Here is a 21000-nt window from a genome sequence, read left to right on the forward strand (position 1 = left end):
ACCAAGGATCATTTTCATCTGACAATACAGTAGGTGTGTGATATTTTAGAGAATTAAGGTATTGTTTTTAGCCGCTGGGGTGCATCTATCGTCTCATATAACACTGGCGTTATTATTATTTTATTCGCCGAGTTGTTTTACACCAAAAATAATGTTGTCGCATGTTATATGAGACGATAGATGCATGACAGCGGCTAAAAACAATGCTTTTATTCTCATTTAAATAAATATATCAATCATATCATATATAATAGAAGAGTTTAACCTCACATGACATCAAATGATTGACAGAATGATATCATAGGATGTTACGATGTAGTGCCGCCCCGGGCATCAGTAGGTTATGCAAGATAGGGTATATTTCTAGCGCTTTCTTTAAGACGCTAGTCAAACTTGTGACTAGGTGAGCGAAAAATAGTGTCATGTTGAACTTAAACTCTTCTATTATTTTATCTACCACTACGTATGAATATCCACTCGTGTTATATCAATCATGTTTTTAAAGACCAGCAAATGATCTGATTTTTAACGCCTACAATGGGGACCCACCTCCAACTGAGGATGTCCACAGTTGTCAGAATCAGTGGAAATGTAAAAAAGCGTGTAATTTGCCTTTATATATAAGGTGGACTTCGACAACTTTTAACTGTCAGATGCCATTACCACCTTGGCTTCAAATCGTAGTACATGGAGAAACTTTGTAGTCGCCGGCTTCGCAGCTGAATGAAATGAAGCCAATACAATGCATGTTTGTTAGGATGGGGGTATGTTTGTGCAGAGGATATGTCTTCGTTTGGGCAATTGAGGCCAAAATGTATGTCTGGTTGTCATCCGCGACCGACCAAAGAAATTAGACATCTTGGGAAGTTGTTTGATCTGGATGGGATTCGAACCCGAGACCCATCGCATGTCAAGCACTGGGTCCACAACACATTGCCACGGGTCTTGGGCTTCGCTGGCCAGCGAAACTGTTCCTAAGTATCACTTAGGGCAATTGCGTCATCACACCACGAACAGCGCATATATCAAGTAGTATTTTGTAGTACTCGGGCGTGTTAGGGTTAAGTGAGCCTATATTGAGTTTCGTTAGTGGTCCCCTAACCCTCACCCGCAATTATCAAGTAGTATTTTGTAGTACTCGGGCGTGTTAGGGTTAAGTGAGCCTATATTGAGTTTCGTTAGTGGTCCCCTAACCCTCACCCGCCAGGGGCTTTTTGGTGACGGGAAGGGAAAGAAGGACACTTTGCCATGGGTCCTGGGCTTTGCTGGCCAGCGAAACCGTGCCTTACTGAAATACCCCCTTTTTCGGTGTCTAGGGTCTCACCAAAAGACCCCTAGTTTCGAACTGCTGTCCGCACATCCCCGTCAATTCCAAAGTCAAGTGCCCCCTCCCCTCGGTGTCCTTGATTGCTCTTTGATTTAGTCTAGACCTATAATATCACTTTTCTATATATTTCATCTCCTTTTTTTTCAGCAATGAACCCAAAAAAACCAAGACAATGGAACCTCCTTGGTCCTATTAAATGCAGATACTGCACACAGAGATTCTTCCAGAATATACCAAGATACTTATCCCACACTGAGAACCATAAGAAGAACATTAACCCATACTGGTATGACAATCCAACACTAGCACCAAAGTCTAAAAGCGTCCAGATGGAACGATGGAAATATTTCAAGCTGCTCGAACAAAATGGGAAGGCAACAATACACCCAAATGTATTAGGAATACACCCAAATGTATTGGGAATACACCCAAAGGTATTAGGAATACACCCAAATGGTATTGTCCAGGTGCCGAGTCCACAATGTGATGATTCACCAGAGTGTGATCAAAGGACATCTGCTGTTTCCGTCCAGATGGAGAATGTTCTGCCAGAATATGATGAAAAGACACCTGCTGGTTGCGTCCAGATGGAGAATGTTCTGCCAGAATATGATGAAAAGACATCTGCTGTTTCTGTCCAGATGGACCATGTTCTGCCTGAATGTGATGAAAAGACATCTGATGTCACACAGAGATGTGATGATCTGCAAGAACATGTTGAAAAGACGTCTGCTGTCAAAGTCCATATGAAAACACAGACACCTGAAAACCATCATGTGGAAGATCACGACATGCCAGTTGATTCTATGACCTCGACGGAAGCGCAGACACATCACAGCACAATATCGCCATGCTCTTTTAAAGTACAGACAGACATGACGAGCTACTCTCATGTCCAGATGGAGGATCAAAGACCCGAAGGCCAGCTGGTGAAAGAGCATAATACAACACTTGATTCTGACCTCTCAATGAACGTGCAGACAAAGCAGAGTACATGTACAGTAAATCCAAGTTCCTTTGAAGCACAGCGAGACAGTCTTGAAATAAACACTTCTCAAGCTCTGGTGAATACACCCAAATGTGTGAGGAATACACCCAAATGCACCGGGAACACATCTCATGCTCTTGTGGAGGAACAAAGAGGTGACAGAAGAACTTCTATTGCCATACATGTAGATGAAGCAGCTACAATAAGGCCTACAGGGCAAGAAGCTGAAGAGACACAATGTCTTGATCAGCAAAGTAAACAAGGAACAATATCTGATGCAGTAAGACATCTGAATCAGAAAAAGAAAGGCCTGAAACGAAAGAGAAGTTGTACAAAAACTGATAGGAGAAGTAGTCATTTTAATAAATGTGAAAAAAGAGACACATCAGGACAGAAGACTTCAAAACACCCCACAGCAACAAGCCATGATAATGTTAAACAAAAACAGATTTTTACAAAGAAACTGAACAGTGAAAAGAAACCTTTCTTGAAGAAAGTCAATGGTGAAAAGACACTTTTGTCAAAGAAACTGAATGGTGAAAAGAAACTTTTGTCAAAGAAACTGAATGGTGAAAAGAAACTTTTGTCAAAGAAACTGAATGGTGAAAAGAAACCTTTCTCAAAGAAAGTCAATGGTGAAAAGAAACCTTTCTCAAAGAAAGTCAATGGTGAAAAGAAACTTGTGTCAAAGAAACTGAATGGTGAAAAGAAACTTTTGTCAAAGAAACTGAATGGTGAAAAGAAACTTTTGTCAAAGAAAGTCAATGGTGAAAAGAAACTTTTGTCAAAGAAACTGAATGGTGAAAAGAAACCTTTGTCAAAGAAACTGAATGGTGAAAAGAAGCTTTGTGCAAAGAAACTGAATGGTGAAAAGAAACTTTTGTCAAAGAAACTGAATGGTGAAAAGAAACTTTTGCCAAAGAAACTGAATGGTGAAAAGAAACCTTTCTCAAAGAAACTGAATGGTGAAAAGAAACCTTTCTCAAAGAAAGTCAATGGTGAAAAGAAACTTGTGTCAAAGAAAGTCAATGGTGAAAAGAAACTTTTGTCAAAGAAACTGAATGATGAAAAGAAACTTTTGTCAAAGAAACTGAATGGTGAAAACGCCCCACAAACACTGAAAACCAAAGTCGTTAAAGAGATGGAAATGAGTGGTGCTCAAACGAAGTTGAATGATGTAAGAAAACGCTTGAAGAATATGAAAGGCAAGCAGCAGGAGAAGAATGATGTAAACGAAAAGAACACGGAGAGAGATGAACAAATGCAGTCTAATGGAGTTGACGATGAAAAAGAAAATAATGTGAATCAGAAATTGATGCGTGATAAGAGAATGAAAAATGGCCCAGGAAATAAAACAAAACTGAACCATAAAAGAAAAACAGGGAATGAAATGGTCCAATTCAAATGCAAGTTTTGTAATAAAGGGTTTGAGTCTCTGCATAAGAAAGCGTACCATGAAATGTCTCACACGCATGACAAATCATCACATAAATGCAAGTATTGTAACAAAGGGTTTCTCACAAAAGGTGCTAAAACCAGACATGAAGTGATTCACACAGGAGAAAAACCTCACAAATGTCAATTGTGTGAGAAAAGTTTTAATATTAAGAACGCGTTGACCGTTCACGAGAAAACACACTCCGACAGCAAAGAAATATACAAATGCATGTATTGTGAGAAGCAGTTTAAAAGCAAAGGCAGTTTAAGAAGTCACGAATTAGCACATGCGAATAAGGTCAAAGGTCAGTTCAAGTGTAAAATATGCGGTAAAGGATTCAGCGAAAAATCAAGTCAAAAACGACATGAATTGATTCACACGGGAGAAAAACGTCACAAATGTGGCGTTTGTGAGAAACGTTTTATCAACAAATTCACTATGGTAAAACATGAGAAGACGCATTCGGGAATCAAGCCGTTCGGATGTAATTACTGCGATAAAACGTTCTCACGGTCGGATAGTAGAAAGATGCATGAGATGCTACACACCGGTTCAAAACCTCACAAATGTCAATTTTGTGAGAAGACGTTTGTTCGAGGCGGCGACAAAAATCGACATGAGAGAAGTCACATAAGTAAAGACTACCAATGTGAGCTGTGTGAGAATAAATTTAACACTCCCGCCCAGTTGAAAGATCATATGATTTCTCACAGTGACGATCGACCTCACAAGTGTGGATTTTGTGAGAAATCGTTTAAACGATTGATTGAAAAACGAACTCACGAAATGATCCACACAGGTGATCAACCGTTCAAGTGCAGATTTTGCGAGAAGGGTTTCCGAACGACTTCTCACAGAAAGGATCATGAGAGAGTTCACACAGGTGAGAGAAAGTATCAATGCAAGTACTGCGGTAAGTGCTTCCCACGAATGGAGCATAAGCGAAATCACGAACAAAATCACGAAGGTGTGAAGTTCCCCTGTAGCTATTGCACAAAGGTTTTTACGAATAAAGATTATCGAACATCACATGAGAAAACTGTGCATAAAGGCGAAAACGTCTACCATTGTGACATTTGTGATAAATCGTTTCCGAAGGGATATCAGAAACAGCACGAGTTGGTACACAGCGGACTGAAGCCATATAAATGCCGTCTTTGTAACAAAGGATTCGCTCAAATGCACAATAGACAGCGACATGAACAAACAGTGCACGCAAATATGGAGTAAGATTGGTTCGAAATTGGACACAATATTCATTTTGGCCAATTGGCAGGTAGTTCTCATGGGGTTAAATTGAGTGGGGCCATACCAGAAACAGCATGATTTGGTTCACAGTAGACTGAAGCCCGGGGGTGCCTATACAATGCACATAGCCAACTTCTTGGTCAGAGCAGGCAAAATTAAAAATCTGGGAAAAGCAAAAAAAACATTTTCCTGTTGCATCATTTTGACCCGGTATTATCGGTGGGATATACACATACATGTATATACCGTTATGTAAATTCTTCGAGCATAAAATAAGGCTTTATTATCGGGACAATGAGTGTGCGTAACATGCATGGTATTTTATCCTTTTTTGGCCAATGATTTGTGTGAATTTTGGTGAAAAACAGGCTTATTCCCCCTTTTTTTTTTCCTTTCCTTCTCCGATTTTCTGTCATTATTGTCAGGGGGGGGGCACTTTTTTCTTTCCTTTTTTGTCAAGGGGACTCTCTGCCCCATCTGCCCACCTTTGTTTCATAACCATTAAGGTATAGGACATTTTTTGTTTTTGCTATAGCCCCCGAATGAAATGTATTTAATTATGTTTGTACTCACTCAGGTAGCATTGTGTGTGAATTTTACATCCGAACTAAGTGCTATTCTTTTTTTATGGGCATTTTAGTGTCTAAAATGGCCCAAAATGAGGGTTTTTCAATATTGCCATCCATTTCTAATCGTCATAACCATAGACTTTACATGCAAAAGGCTCATAAAAATTTAATAGCACCTACATGTAGTTCGGATGTAAAACTGTGACACAAAATACTTTTTGAGCGATTACAAAGATAATTAAATACTTTTCATTTGGGGGCTATGTGGATTTTTTTTTTATGTATTCCTTGTACAATGACATTTCACAATCAAATGTCCATTGGAAACAAAGGAGCCCCCTGCTGGGTACCCTACTGCTTAAGCCCTATAAATGCTGTCTGTGTAAAAGGAAAAGAAAGTGTCTCTCAAATTCAATTGTTTAAGTATGTGAAAGCCATCTTAGTACATACAAAATGTAGCCCAATGTGCTGGGCAGTGATGCCAACGCCGCGCCTTAGGCGCACAATTGGGCTACTTGGCGATCACTTGCCGCTACTCAAAAAAGCATGCGCTACTTGTCTAAAATTGGGCTACTTTTGACAGTCTCCGGCCGCGGCACTAATTTGATTTATTTTCCTTTCAATTTAGCCGATTTATAAAGGTTTTGAGTCTTTGAAGCGCCACATTGAAATTACAATGGGTTTTGTGACCATTTATTGATCGGTCAGTAACTTCCCAGTAAGTACCGGAAGTTTCAAAGTCAACTGTTTTTCCGCCCAATTGGGTGTTTTGCTTTCTAAATTCGGGTAAATCTGCCCAAATATCCGGTATTGGGCGCTTTTTTGGAAGCTTAGAAAATTGGGCTACTTGAGAATCCTTTACCGCGGCCTGGCGAGTCAATGCGCCGCGCCTTGAAGCTGAAAAGTTTTGGCAACACTGGTGCTGGGCCTCATTTATAGGCTTTTTTTGCTAACAACAAAGAACAGGAGCATAGCAGCAGAAAACAAGAAAAAGTGGGCTAAAACACATAGAGTATTTCCTCGAATAGTTGTCCCCTTCAGTTAAACGCCCTGGCACCATTTTTTTCAACCAAGATGTTTCAAAAATGCTGATATTTCCATGCTATCTTGTGTACACGTGGTAAGCGTACCAAGGTGCACACACGATCGCTAATATGGTATGGGTATTTGGCGAAAGTCTGATCATAAGACCCGGAAGTGAACCGAAAGACAATTTTAACTGAGCTTACCTATATGATTTTAATGGGAATTACCGTTCTAAAAATGACCTCTAATAAATGCCCCCCTTTGGAAAATGAAACGCCCCTGGGGTGACCATTCGAGGATATACGGTGAAACAAAAAATACAAAATCCTGTGTATCACATACATGTATATAGCAGATTGGAATTTTTTTTAAAGAGATAAACTTTTTTTCTATTGCTTATAAAAATTGGCTACAATTAGTAATTGATGTATTTTGCTTGCGTACATTTAAATTTGTTATGTTTTTGTAAAACAATTTTGCATGTCGATTGCTAATGTTCTTCAAAATTGAGCTGGTCTCGCTATGTATTTTATGTAATTGTTATGTATATCGTGCTGCCTCTGAGGCTTTCATATAACATGTTAGGCCCTCCAGCCACATAGCAGGAGTTCCATATTGAGCTGTTTTAAAATTGCATAATTTCCTGCTCTTTTAAATAATGAGCTGGTCTCGCTAAGTATTTTAACTTTTTAGTGTATTTCTTGCTAAATTGTTGGGTTTATTTTTTTCTTGCCATATGTAACGCTATTTTTGTTGATTTTATGATTGTATTGTAAAGCGCTTTGTGTATGAAAAGGCGCTTAATAAATAATGCTTATTATAATTGACAGAGGGGTTTATACAATAATGTAACTTGATTTTAATGCTCTGCATACTAGCCTTAGGCTTCAAGAGTTCTGAGATATTTTCTCAAAATATCAAGAGCTATCTTAAGAACCACTGAACCAATTACTAGGCTTGTTTGTACTTCTTTCAATGCATTTTTATGCTGATTTCAAATATGGTCATGAAAATTTACAATTCTAAATTATTTTAATTAAAAAAAAGGAACTGTTGAAGGTATTCCAGTTGAAATCCATACACCCCTTATGGAAGGCATGACCTTAATCTGCCACACAGGGGGTGTACATTTTAAGGAGAGTCCCCAGTCAGGTGACTCCATTTGATATTCACACTCCCTGTGTGGGAGATTCAGGTCATATATAACAATGTATCTTCCATACAGGTGTATGGATTTTAAAGAGGATGCACTGCTTGGCCAGTTCTTCTGTGAAGAACTGATTTACACCTGTTACTTTGATGATAGACAGAACAGAATTTACGTGGATACATTTTAACCTTGACTAATTCCCTAAGGAACTTAGACCAAAAGTGGGGTTTCATCTTTAAGGTCATATCTTCTACAGGGAGTGTATCATGGATTTCAACTGGAATAACCCATTTTGGAAAAGACAATTCACTGAATGGGTAACCCCGATTTGAAATTCACACTCCCTGTGTGGGAGGTAAGGTAGAGCGTGTTTCTACAGAGCCAAATACCGTTTTGGAAACGGTATGGAACCGTTAAGCACTCCTGTGGAAACAGCCTCCAACGCCTTTTGCAACGCCTTTTCGCCATCGCGGAAACCTCGTTGGAGTAGGTTTTACCGTTGATGAAGTGGGTAGATTTTCTGTGGAAACAGACCTAAGCGCTAACTTGCCGATTATTGAGCAAAATCAAACAAAATGGCTGTTAATCAACATGTTAATTGGACAGGCGACATGACAAAAGCGTTAATAACAGCCTGGGCAACATAACAAGTCCAAACTATTATGTAAAGCCACAATTTCTCCGTGATACGGAAAAACAGAAACACTCACGGAATTCGGGGTTTGCTCACGGAAATTTGTAAATGCTACAAAATAGTGAAAAACTGTGTAAAATGTAAAACTTTTCTGTTGATTTGCAAAATATAACAACAAAAAAAGTGATTATTTAGCAATAATCAACCATTAAACAATCCATTCTAGCATTAATTCTAGGCCTACGATGCAAGATTTTGGCCATACTACCGTAAAAGGTAAGACAAAATACACTTTTAAAACATGTTTGTCATTCAGATTAAACGGTATGAACACAACGGCAAAAACCTGCCTGTGGAAACAGCAGGTTAAACGGTAAGATAACGGTAAGATAGCGTTATCCATTTAGCGGTAACTTAGCGGTGCGCCTGTAGAAACACGCTCGTATATTGCTGATCGAAATTGATGGGCAAATGTGATGCATGCTGGGAATGAAAAGGGCTCAAAAGCTATCAAATTTGTCACCTGAGAGCACGAATTTGAGCCCCAGCATGCATCACTTTTGCCTATCGATCGCCTATTAAGGTCATACACTTCCATAGGGGGTGTATGGATTTCAACTGGAATGGCTCAATCTGATTTGCCAATGTGACTTTCTTTAAAGATACTTTTGAAGGTTTTGCAATGTTTTTATTCTGCCAAAAATACATAAAAGTAATAATGATTGTATTGTGGTTATGTTAAAGCCATATTATAACATTTGCTGAGGAGAACGCCCCCCTTTTTAATTCTGGTTTTTACACGATTGTAATGTACTTTAGTCAATAAAGATACTCTGCAAAAGTCAAGACTAGGTGCTGTAGTTTTGTCAAAATCCGAGATTTTGAATAAAACGATGGAACTGGCGTTTTATTAATACAATGGAAATATTAGTCGAACACGTATGCACAGTACGTACACGGCGTGCGGGATACACATACACACATCCCCCGAGGATCGTACCGTATTATAACCGCGGGAGGAACATGCATGGGCGCTTGTAGTAAATTCCAATTTTCTATGCTTTACCTCACTTGTTCGGCTCAAAATTAAAAGGGGACATATCTGACAGTAAAAGCTAACATTTTATGGAAAATAAATACTAAGGCACTTGAAACTTGATTCTGAGTTTAGCGTCCACCGCCCGCATTATGAATTTTGTGCCGCGTTTGAGATGTAAAATCTGAAAATAATTCATTATTTTGCAAATTACTACTAAACCAGAAAGAAAATTTGTTCTGCAAAATTTTTAAACCCTCTTTTTTTTGTATTTGAACCCTTCAAAAACTATAGAAAGCCTTGAGAACTATTAGATGAATCCATCTAAATATTTTAGCATTAAAAAATATACAGGTTTTTGACCCTTGCTCTATCCAATTATTTCAATTATACCTTTGGGATACCAGGGTAGACTAGAAGAGAAATCAACCTAGCCAAAATATTTTTACCAGATTGTTGATGTTGTAAATAATTTAACTAGGAAAGACCTAGTTTTGATAAATTGGTGCCACAAATGTATTTAGTTCTGCATGATTGTTATTTTTGTATTTAATGAGTCAACCCCCCCCCCCATTACCCCCTATCCTCAATACGGAGAGGTTAGTACAAATTGGAGTGAAGAAGACTGGCATGGTATACTTGGAATACATTTAGTTTGTTTTAAAACTTGAAAAACAAAAAGCAAGATAATTATACTTTTATAAATTTTGTTTATGTGTGTTTGTGACATTATATTGCGACTGGCGATACCCAATAGAATGAACAAAAGCGCATAAGCATTGGTAAAAGGCCGCTGATAATGAAATCTTGAAAATAATGAATAATGAATAATGAAATAGTTGGCTCATTATGAGCTGAAAAAAATGGGACGCTAAACTCAACATCAAGTTTCAATAGCCTAATCTATTTTTACAGAAATGTTATAATATGGCTTTAAGTTGATTAAAGGGACACATGTATTTCATAATTTTAATATCCTCTTTTAAAGGGACATTTAAGTGATCAACAGCCTCATTCCCCACTTTTCACAAAAAAGTTAAGATTTTGATATTCACTGGAAACCTCTGCCTGTATAATATAATGTTCATGTATTTCTTGCAGATTAATTTGTTTAGCAAAAATATTGTCAAATTTTAATTTCGTTCTGGTATACCAGAATGAAATTACAACACAGTGGCCTATGGAGCAGTGTAATAAACATAATCATGCACAACTCGCAAACTCAAAATCGGAATCAATCAAAATTTTGGGAATAAGCTTTTTACGTGGATATCTACATAAAAAGATGATGCTAGATTACATTGATTCGGACATTAAAGTTGCGAGTTACACATACACTACATGTATAACAGTGCTCCATATGCTGCTGTAACTTTGCGCTGTTAATAGCCCCAAAATACAAATTGGATGATATCTTTGTCAAACGACTAAAGCTTATGCTCACAATCATGATGAAGTCCTAGATTTTCGATGGTGTAAACATCTCAATCATTAAGAACATGCAACTTGCAGGGATGAGGCTATGACTACCGTGCCCCTTTAAACAGTAGTAATAACCATTTAAATAATGAGTATAAGTGAGTCAGTCAGTCAGTCTTGTCTAGTTGTATTTATGTGTCATCATTTAATTGTTTTATATCTGTGCAATGTATTTAAAATCAGCCATTGGCTACATGTACAATGTGCATTTTTTAAATAAACTTTGTATCAAACTAAGAATAAACAATTTCAGCCAATTCATTACAAACATATTGACTCTTTTTCAATTTTTTTCTATTTCAATAAAATACAATTTTTAATGCTTAGACATTGTACAGGAAGAGGTAAACCCTTGCATGTTTAGTGTCATAGCTATTCGAAAAGAGAAGGGGGACAATCCCTGGTTCGGATATCTGCAATCAATCCTAGGTTACAGTATCGTGCACAGGTAAAATTTTCCCCTGCGACAATAATCAAAATGGAGGTACAGCAGGTATATAGGAAGTAGACTTGTGTCTGCTGCAATTGCATGAAAACATGCCAAATTGCATTTTTATTGCATATTTCACTCAAATTGCAAAAATATTAAAATTTTGACCCAAGCATCTCATAAATATTTATGAGGTATAGTAATACAATGTACAGCATGCATCATTATAATGAAAGACAGAGATCAAAAGAATTTATCGCGTATGACGTCATCTGTCAATCAAACTCGAGCATGGTTTGTTTACAAGTGTCGTGATGATGACTTGCTGAACGCGGCGGTATAGACCACTTGACATCACTGTTTATCAACAAAGGCGAGGGACTCGTCTATCGATATGCTCGAACGAGCCGCTACACTGTTCAATGGCTTTCCTGTACTATATGAAATGTGAGGCGATTTAAAATGCACATGCCCTTAGCAGACTACGATGCGTACGCACACTGCAGGGCAAAGAACAATGGAAATAGCCATAATGCACGCGCATACTGCCGGGCAATGACGTCACATGCCAAGTGGTCTATAACCGGGTGCCTTATTGTTAATTTTGCACCTTCAAACATACAAACCATCTCAAAAGTCTTTATAGTAGGAAACTTTCTTTCGCGAAGGCACCATGTCAACAATGGCTAGAAAAGTTGTTTTTTGCCTTGTAAAAGTACGTAATTTTTCGCCATTTTCTGCTATTCCTTTTCTCTGATCGGCACCAGATAAATCGGCCTTCCTTTTATGCGCTATTTAACCTGTGTAAACCAATCAAGGATCGTAATTGACAGTGACATCAGATGCGATAAATTCTTTTTATCTCTGTCTTTCATTATACACTTAGCTGATACTGCAGTCTCCCAAGCACCTCATAAATATTCATTAGGTAATCCTCATGAATAGTTATACAGCATGCACCATTTTACTTACCTGATACTGCAGTGTTCCAGGGACCTCTGTGGTAAGAATGCTAAATGTTGCTGTATCACCAGTCTGTAGAAAACAAAATAGTGCACAGATTTATCAGGAATACACCCAAACGTATTAGTAATACACCCAAATGTATAGGAATAGCACCCAAATGTATTAGAAATCCACCCAAGTGTATTAGGAATACACCAAAATGATACATGTCTATGAAGAGAACAAATTTACAAATGAAGTCAAATATTGCTGAAGATCGACCTTGTACCATGTCAAATTGAAGGTTTCCGAAGACAGCTGTCATTTGTACACCCAACTGTACCAGGAATACACCCAAATATATCAGGAATACACCCAAATGTCTCAGGAATACACCCAAATGCATTAGGAATACACCCAAATGTCATAATAGTAACTATTGCAGCAATATAGCTACTCTCTGTAGTAATCTGTAGGAATACACCCTAATGTCTCAGGAATACACCCAAATGCATTAGGAATACACCCAAAGGTCATAATAATAACTATTGCTAGGTATACGTACAGCAAGATTGGTACTCTCTGTGGCTATCTATAGGAATACACCCAAATGTTTCAGGAATACACCCATATGTATTAGGAATACACCCAAATGTATCAGGAAATACACTCAAATGTCTCAGGAATACACCCAAATGTATTAGGAATACACCCAAAGGCGATAATAGTAACTAATGCTAGGTATACTTACAGCAAGATCGCTACTCTCTGTTGTTATCTGTAAGAACGTACTGGATGGTGACTCGGCATCTTGCAGGGTAATAGACAGACAATTCCCACAATAGTAATTATTGTTAGGAGGTGCATAGTCCAGATAATAGACCTGAAAACAAAAACACCCAAATGTATTAAGAATACACCCAAATGTATTAGGAATACACCCAAATGTATCAGAAATACCAGACTGCCACAGGCGATCTAGAACGGCTCTGTGAACGGGGTCACAGAGCCATCTCTGAACAGAGGAGGAGGTCTGCGCCACAACTTGGCGGGGGCTTACAGTTCTGCTATCCAAAAGATCCCTCGACGTCTCAGTTCTGTGACCCCGTTACGGGTCACTGACCAATCGTCGCCCGAAAAAACAGACGGCTTGAGGAAGCATCTAGGATAGGATGTGAAACGTCGCCAGTCAAAAATATTAAGGAGGTACTACACCCCTGCCCAATTTTGTGCCTATTTTTGCATTTTTCTCAAAAATTATAGCGCATTGGGAACAAGTAAGATATGTATATTATAGGGGCAAGGACTACAACTACTGCAATGGAAATTTTATTTCAGCACAGACAATAGTTGTGGAGTTACAGTCAAAAATGAGGGAAAACCAATATTTGATCAATAAATCAATAACTACTTGCTTTGACTTGCTGAATTTTCAGTACAGTAGGTGTAGTCCTTGCCCCTATAATAAACATACCTTACCTGTCATCAATGCGCTATAAAAATGCAAAAATAGGCACAAAATTGGCCAGGGGTGTAGTACCCCCTTAAGTCCAGTTGACTAGATTTTAATTATATCAACTTGATGTTTTGTATGTAAAAAACAGCAGCTGACAAGTGCATCATTTTGTCAGTTGTACTGTACATAAAGTAAACGCATAATTAAATATTGATTTGAGTGCCAGGAGAGATGATCATTGTTATATCGTGTAGGGCTTGTGATATATTGTTCCTTTGTATTGATTGATCTATAAATGTGACTGGACACCACGAATCAGCCATAAATCCGCCCCCGGTCAATTTTGTTTTATTTCGTGTTTAGAAAATATATATCATAAGCTTTAAAATGATATATCATTTGACTTCAAACGATATCCAGAAGCGGGGTTATGGTTTGTTGAACTCTGTTCCTTCAACAAAATTGTACCTTTTATCGGTTCTATGTGTGTCTCTTTTTCCACATTTCTGGTAATAAATATCAAACAGTCATAATTGGTGGTCATTTCAAATCATCCCCAAGTCAACAAGGTTCAGGAATGTCCTCTCATTGTTAATTGTTGATTATATATACCTAAACAAAATACAATGCTTTGTTATCCACCACTTGAACAGGATTTAGCCAAAGCAAGCAAAGACAAGAACTATTCTATAGAAATAGGTAGAAGCTTATTATCCTCTTCAGCAATAGGATTATTGATTGGTTTAAACAGTGTTTGATGAGATACTTGTTGCATCGAATTGAGAAAGCTATGATTATGACCTCACACACATTTTACACTGTAACTCAGAATACAATTTGCCGAGTTTAAGGGTCATTTGTAGTGTCCACTCACAAATGTTCATTTTACGGGACAGTTGTTTTTGGGCTAGCTTTTTATATTTTTGGCATAGGGAGGAGTGGTTGTCTGTATACTACTTACTTTAATTTCATAATTGGTGGCGCCTTCCTCGGGTATAATACCAATTTTAACAATCCCGCTTTCTGGGATACTATGTACGTTATCTGTACTCTGCTCATTTGCATAATCCTTTGTGATGCGCACGCCAAGACCTTTAAGTCGCTCACTTTTCGTTAACGGGCTGTCATCGATATGAGTCACAGAGACCTGTATTAGAAATTGATTACAGAAAAAAATGTGAGAGCAAGTCAGCAATTGGGTATTTTTCCCACAAATTAGTCATCTCGTCTCAGTACACCATAATTACTCTCAACACACAAATACACATGCTTGACAACGAAATATTATGACATGTACTCTGTTTAATGTTAAACACATTGCGTGTGTGCGGTCACAAACGCCAATAAATAAAAATTTGTTCGTTGTGGTCCCAAACTATTGTTTTGACTAAAACCAAGAACCTACAGTGTACAGCAGCACGCACCCTTCTTGCACCACTGCACAACAATCAAACTACTTTGCATCACACTCATCACTGAACACGCCCATTACTTATCACAATACCCATATGGATCACACCCTTACAATGAGGTAACAATTCTCTCCCATACTCGTAACATACAGAATTTATCATTTATTCGCCCTTTGCACAGATCCGAAAAAGAATACCAAAACGAGGTCCTCCATGAAAATACATGCGCAAAAAGTGCATTTTTGTTTCTTGCGCTTTTTACGTGCCAGAAGGCTTTTGCAGAACGTATGCGGTAATTAAAGCATGCGTTTGACATGCGTATGCACACACAACACACATTTTGCGGATAGAACCTCATTTTGAGATGACCGTGCAGAGGGTTCTTTTGTCTATATGAGTTACTGAGAGACCTGTGCATTAAACTGTGTTTGTTCATGAAAATTATGCAGCAAAATTGACTAGTTTGGTCAAAAAGTCTTTCGTGACTGACACTGATACCTTTGTGGTGTTTGTCATTCTCATATGGGGTGTGAATACATCCAAAAGTTTTGAGAATACACCCAAATATATTAGGAATACACCTATAAGTCTTGGGAATACACCCAAGTATATTAGGAATACACCCAAATGTCTTGGAAATACACCCAAATATATCAGGAATACACCCAAATGTCTTGGAATACACCCAAATATATCGGGAATACATCCAAAAGTCTTGGGAATACACCCAAATTGATTAGGAATACACCCAAAAGTCTTGGAAATATGTAAGCCCTTTCGCAATTTTGGAAATCTTATCCGGGTCAGTTTGCAAGATGACAACCGAACCTCCTCCATTGACGATGCGTGTGATGAACCACGCCTGTAAGGGATTCCCTCATGATTTTACATTCCTCTTTTCACTCTAGCAGGTTTCTAGCTAGCTCATCAATACTTTCCTTGTCTTATGCAAGTGTTCCGTCGAGATAAAGAGGAAAAAATATAAAAAACACATGTAGGAAGCATGAGTGTTTCTTACAAAATGCCAAGTGCACACACATTGAATCACTAGCGAGTCCTCAATGTTTATCTTCCAAGCAAGGAATTGCAAAAGGGCTTAATAGGAACACACCCAATTGTCTTGGGAATACACCCAAAAGTCTTGGAAATACACCCAAATGTGTATAAATACACCCAAATGTCTAAGGAAGAACTTACATATGCAGTATACGGCAGTCCCGGTTTGAAATTCTCAGGATTTCCCGTAACTTCGGTGACCTGAATGGGATATTTGCTGATAGGAATGGAGCCGTCGCCTTCTTGCTTGATACCAGTGAGTGTCTCGGTTACCTCGGCATTGAATTCCAGTACCACTTGGTTATATATCTCGCTCAGATTGATACTGAAGGCTCTCTCAATTTCTGACTTTGTGAAACGGATGTCACCGGTACCATCAATCTGTTGAAATAATCAAGAAATGTGCTGAAATATAACTAATTTGTAGAATACAGGGTGTCCAAAAAAAAAGAGGCCCCTCATTGCGCCCTCTTTTTCTCCTATTTCTGAAAGGTTGGTTAAATATATTTTGGTATGTAAAGAAACCCTTAATTGTTAGCTTTAATAAACCAAAACAAGTATTTCAATCAGCTCACAACTTTTGAAGATATGCCCTTTTAAATAAAAGTACCGTTTTTCACTCTGTCCACGGATAGCAAACAGAGCGGTTGGGATGGTTCATGCTGTGGAGTGGCCTGCATGATCACCAGACCTCACACCACTTGATTTTTTTCCTTTGTGGCAAAATCCAAGATCTTTGCAAATGTATTACTGAATGCATTCGCAAGTATCTGGCGCACAAGGATAGTATGCAACGCAATTGATGCAATGAGGACCAGGGCTGAAACCTGTATTCGCCAAGGAGGCAACCAGGTAGAGGGCAGAGCAGCACAGAGAACTCACTTCAGAAGAACCAAAGACAAACCAAACAGCCTTTTAGGACTACCTTAACCTAAAAAGAGAAATGACTTATGTTGTAAAAAAAGAAAGCAAGAAAAAACAAAGTAAGAAAGTAAGAAACATAATAAAACAAAAAGGCATAAATAACCATGACAAAATAAGTAATTGCAAGTAAAGCAAAAGAAGTCCCATTCGGCATCCATTTTACCCACAAATTAATGACACTAATAACAAAATCCATTGCCATACACCCACCGGTAAAGCCCATTCCATAAATAAAGTTATTTTATAAAGTTATCGTTGAGGAATGTGTAATATTCATGCATGGTATATGTACTCCTTTTCAATCTTTGAATCTGTGGACAGAGTGAAAAACGGGTACATTTCTTTAAAAGAGCATATCTTCAAAAGTTGTGAGCTGATTGATATAATTGTTTAGGTTTATTAGAGCTAACGACTCAAGGTTTTTTTACATACCAAAATATATTTGATCAACCTTTCAGAAGTAGGAGAAAAAGAGGGCGCAATGAGGGGCCTCTTTTTTGGGGACACCCTGTAGAACACCAGAATGTACCCAATATCAAGATGAAAGTACTGAAATAAACCAAATTTGAGAGAGCAGAAAGGTCTATTTTGATTGGTTACTGAGATGATATTATCATACAATTAACCAATCAGGCTTACCTTTACATTACTTCTGACAATACTAGATGGCTCCTTCTGATTCCCATAATCATTCCATACAACACTAAATGTCTATTTTGATTGGTTATTCAGATGATATTATCATACAATTAACCAATCAGGCTTACCTTTACATTACTTCTGACAATACTAGGTGGCTCCTCCTGATTCCCGGGTCCATAATCATTCCATGCAACATATCCAGGATTGTAAGTCACCTTGACTGTGGCTGTGCCTTTTACTGGCTGACCATAGGTATACCTAATAAATAAACAGACAAAGTATACAAATGTATAAATAAAACAAACAAATAAAAATCTGATGCACAATGGGCTGGTCTAAGTTTTTGGTAAATTTTGCCTTATATAACAAAGCTTTTTGAATTTTTTCCATCTTTCCGCAAAGAGCTATCAAGCATCACAAAGGGCTATTCCAGTTGAAATCCTTACACCCCCTATGATAGACATGACCTTAATCTTCCACACAGGGAGTGTGAATGTCAAATAGGCTACTTGAATGGATAACTCCATTTGAAATCTACACACCCCCTATGTGGGAGATTCTGGTCATGTCTTCCATACCTCCGCTATGGAAGATATAACCTTAATCTCCCACACAGGGAGTGTGAATGTCAAATAGGCTACTTGAATGGATAACTCCATTTGAAATCTACACCCCCTATGTGGGAGATTCTGGTCATGTCTTCCATACCTCCGCTATGGAAGATATAACCTTAATCTCCCACACAGGGAGTGTGAATATCAAATGGGCTACCTGAATTTGAAATCTAGATAGCAGCAAGATGAATTTCACTTCAAATTTGGGTACAATATCTCTCCCCATCTTGTGGACACCCTGTGCAAACAATGACAGTACACAAACCCCACCACCCACACATGCACATACACAGTCTCCTCCGCAGCCAGTTTGGTTACGCTCACTCCACACAAACACTCTGCCAATGACCACGTATACACCGTTTCTGATTAGCTAAGAGCGCAACAATACAAAGTCTATTAGAACCTGATCAGAAGCGATGCATCCGGGAACTTAATTGCCAGTGGGTTGAACTCCTGGCTGAATAATCAGATATGCGAGCAACACATGCTGGATGATGTTATGGGAAAAGTGATAGCCAATCAAAAAGAACTTGTTCGTTATCATTGGCAGACTGCTTGTGTAGAGGGAGCAGAACCAAATTGGCTGCTGTGGAGACTAGCACATACCCACCTTGATGCCAGAAACTAGGTACTCCATACTGGACCGATGCAAAGACATATTTTTATGACTTTCTGTGTCAAACCGAAGACGTTGACCCATTTTACACAAATTATACACAATTTTTCTGGATTTCAACCTATCACCCAGGGATGCATTCTCAAATGCATTATAAGGCTGAATGTAGTCAATTGCACATCTCAGCCAGCTAAACGGAGATGGTCCTTAGTTGCAGTAACATCCACGGTTGGAATGTCAAGTTTCATATTAATATCTGTGTGTCCTGGCAAACACTTACGAAAAAACGTATACACCCCCCACACATACACACATCCACCTCCCGCTTGAGTGACCAACTGGGGACACACATTCAAAAAAAATTCCAATTGGGGACTTTTTTGCGCAAAATTCCACACATCTGGGGCTTTTGATGTGTGTACAATCGGGGACCTACCCCTACTTGAAGGAAGTCTCCAGTTGTGATAATGCCATTTTTGGCCTTTTCAGCCATAGAGGGACCCCATACGGCTATTATTACAATTGGGGACGTCCCCATTTGGAATGAAGTCCCCGGATTTTCGTAAAAAATCACCAAAAAGTCCCCAATTGTAAGGTTTTACCTGGTCACCCCCACATACACCCCCACACAATACAAAATGTATGTTAACTTACTTTGCTGCCACATGCACACACCTGCATACCCCCCCTCCCCACATCCACAATGTTAACTTACTTAGCTTCAAAATAAAAAGTCCAAGTTTGGAGAACATTTTCTTAAGAGCTATCTTAAGAACCACTGCTGGGCTTGTTTGTACTCATTTTTTTAAGAAAATTTTTGAACTTGTCGTCTGCAGTCGACACCCGTGTGGTGAGGGTTAACTTACTTGGCTTCCACCATACCAGCAATCTCGGCGTCTGTATTAGTAGCATATGGCGGCAAGATGAACGTCACTTCAAATTTGGGTAGAACTGAAATTATATTAAAAAAAACAAAAAACATACCAATACCTGGTAAAATAGAACATTTTAATTCTTCTTGTCAAATGTCTATCGGGCAGCTATTTTTGCTTTCTTTGGGATGCTTTATATTGGGCTATTCCAGTTGAAATCCATACAAGCAAGACATGATCTTATAACAGCCCACACAAGGGATGTACAAAATGTACCTAGCTTTCAAATGGAGTCACCCATTCATATAATCCCATTTGAAATTCACACTCCCTGTGTGGAAGATGAAGGTGTGTCTCCACTAGGGGCAGATTATGGATTTCAACTGGAATATAACACAGCAATCCACAAGAACCGGATTAAGAAGAGGACCAATTTGAAATCAATTATATCAATCGATCAATCAATCAATCCCCCAATGATGATCAACCAATCAATCAATTGCTCAGTCAATCAATCAATTGGTCAGTCAATCAGCCAATCAATTAATCATATCATTCAATTAATCAATTGGTCAGTCAATCAATCAATTGGTCAGTCCATCAATCAATCAATCGATCAATCAATTTTAGAATTCCCCATCAATAAACCAAGTATGATACTTACCATACTCACTGACTTCCACCATATGTTCATAATCCTGGCCCTGAAACATAAAATCAATTTAAATCCATGAGTACTACCAGCTTATTGGTTACATTAAGGGATCTGGAATGAGTGTTTCGACAGTATTTTTTGTGGGACATGAGAGCACGTCAGACATATCGAATTGCATTCTGAATACGAAGAATGTCTTTCTGATATCAAATAATTTTCATTTTTGAAATTCACGATATAATACAAATTTTATGACAAATTATTAAAATTTGATATTTTTCACATTTTGATATAACAGTCCTCAAAGTAAATTTTATAAATCTAATGATATATTCTTAAAGTGTATGTAGCTGGGAGGAAAAGCCGACGATCAATTGAAAATTTTGACCTTTCATATTGAAGATATGGATTTTTTCCCAAAAAGACCTAATTTTTTTTGGTGTTTTGAAGAACAAAATCCATATCTGCAATACAAAAGGT

General features: G+C 38.2%; 1 protein-coding gene across 1 annotated transcript in view; it reads right to left on the reverse strand.

Annotated features, from left to right (window-relative positions):
• LOC140141264 (CD109 antigen-like) overlaps positions 1–21000 on the reverse strand; it is a 139957-nt gene that overhangs the window by 75644 nt on the left and 43313 nt on the right. Inside the window, exons 7-13 of the mRNA XM_072163076.1 lie at positions 20530–20569; positions 19860–19944; positions 17886–18018; positions 16336–16575; positions 14688–14873; positions 13022–13153; positions 12298–12360 (exon numbers count right to left, since the gene is read on the reverse strand). Of these exons, the coding sequence (XP_072019177.1) occupies positions 12298–12360; positions 13022–13153; positions 14688–14873; positions 16336–16575; positions 17886–18018; positions 19860–19944; positions 20530–20569 (879 nt within the window). The remainder of the gene's footprint in view (positions 1–12297; positions 12361–13021; positions 13154–14687; positions 14874–16335; positions 16576–17885; positions 18019–19859; positions 19945–20529; positions 20570–21000) is intronic.

The sequence above is a fragment of the Amphiura filiformis genome, chromosome 2, assembly GCF_039555335.1.
Source record: "Amphiura filiformis chromosome 2, Afil_fr2py, whole genome shotgun sequence".
NCBI lineage: Eukaryota > Metazoa > Echinodermata > Ophiuroidea > Amphilepidida > Amphiuridae > Amphiura > Amphiura filiformis.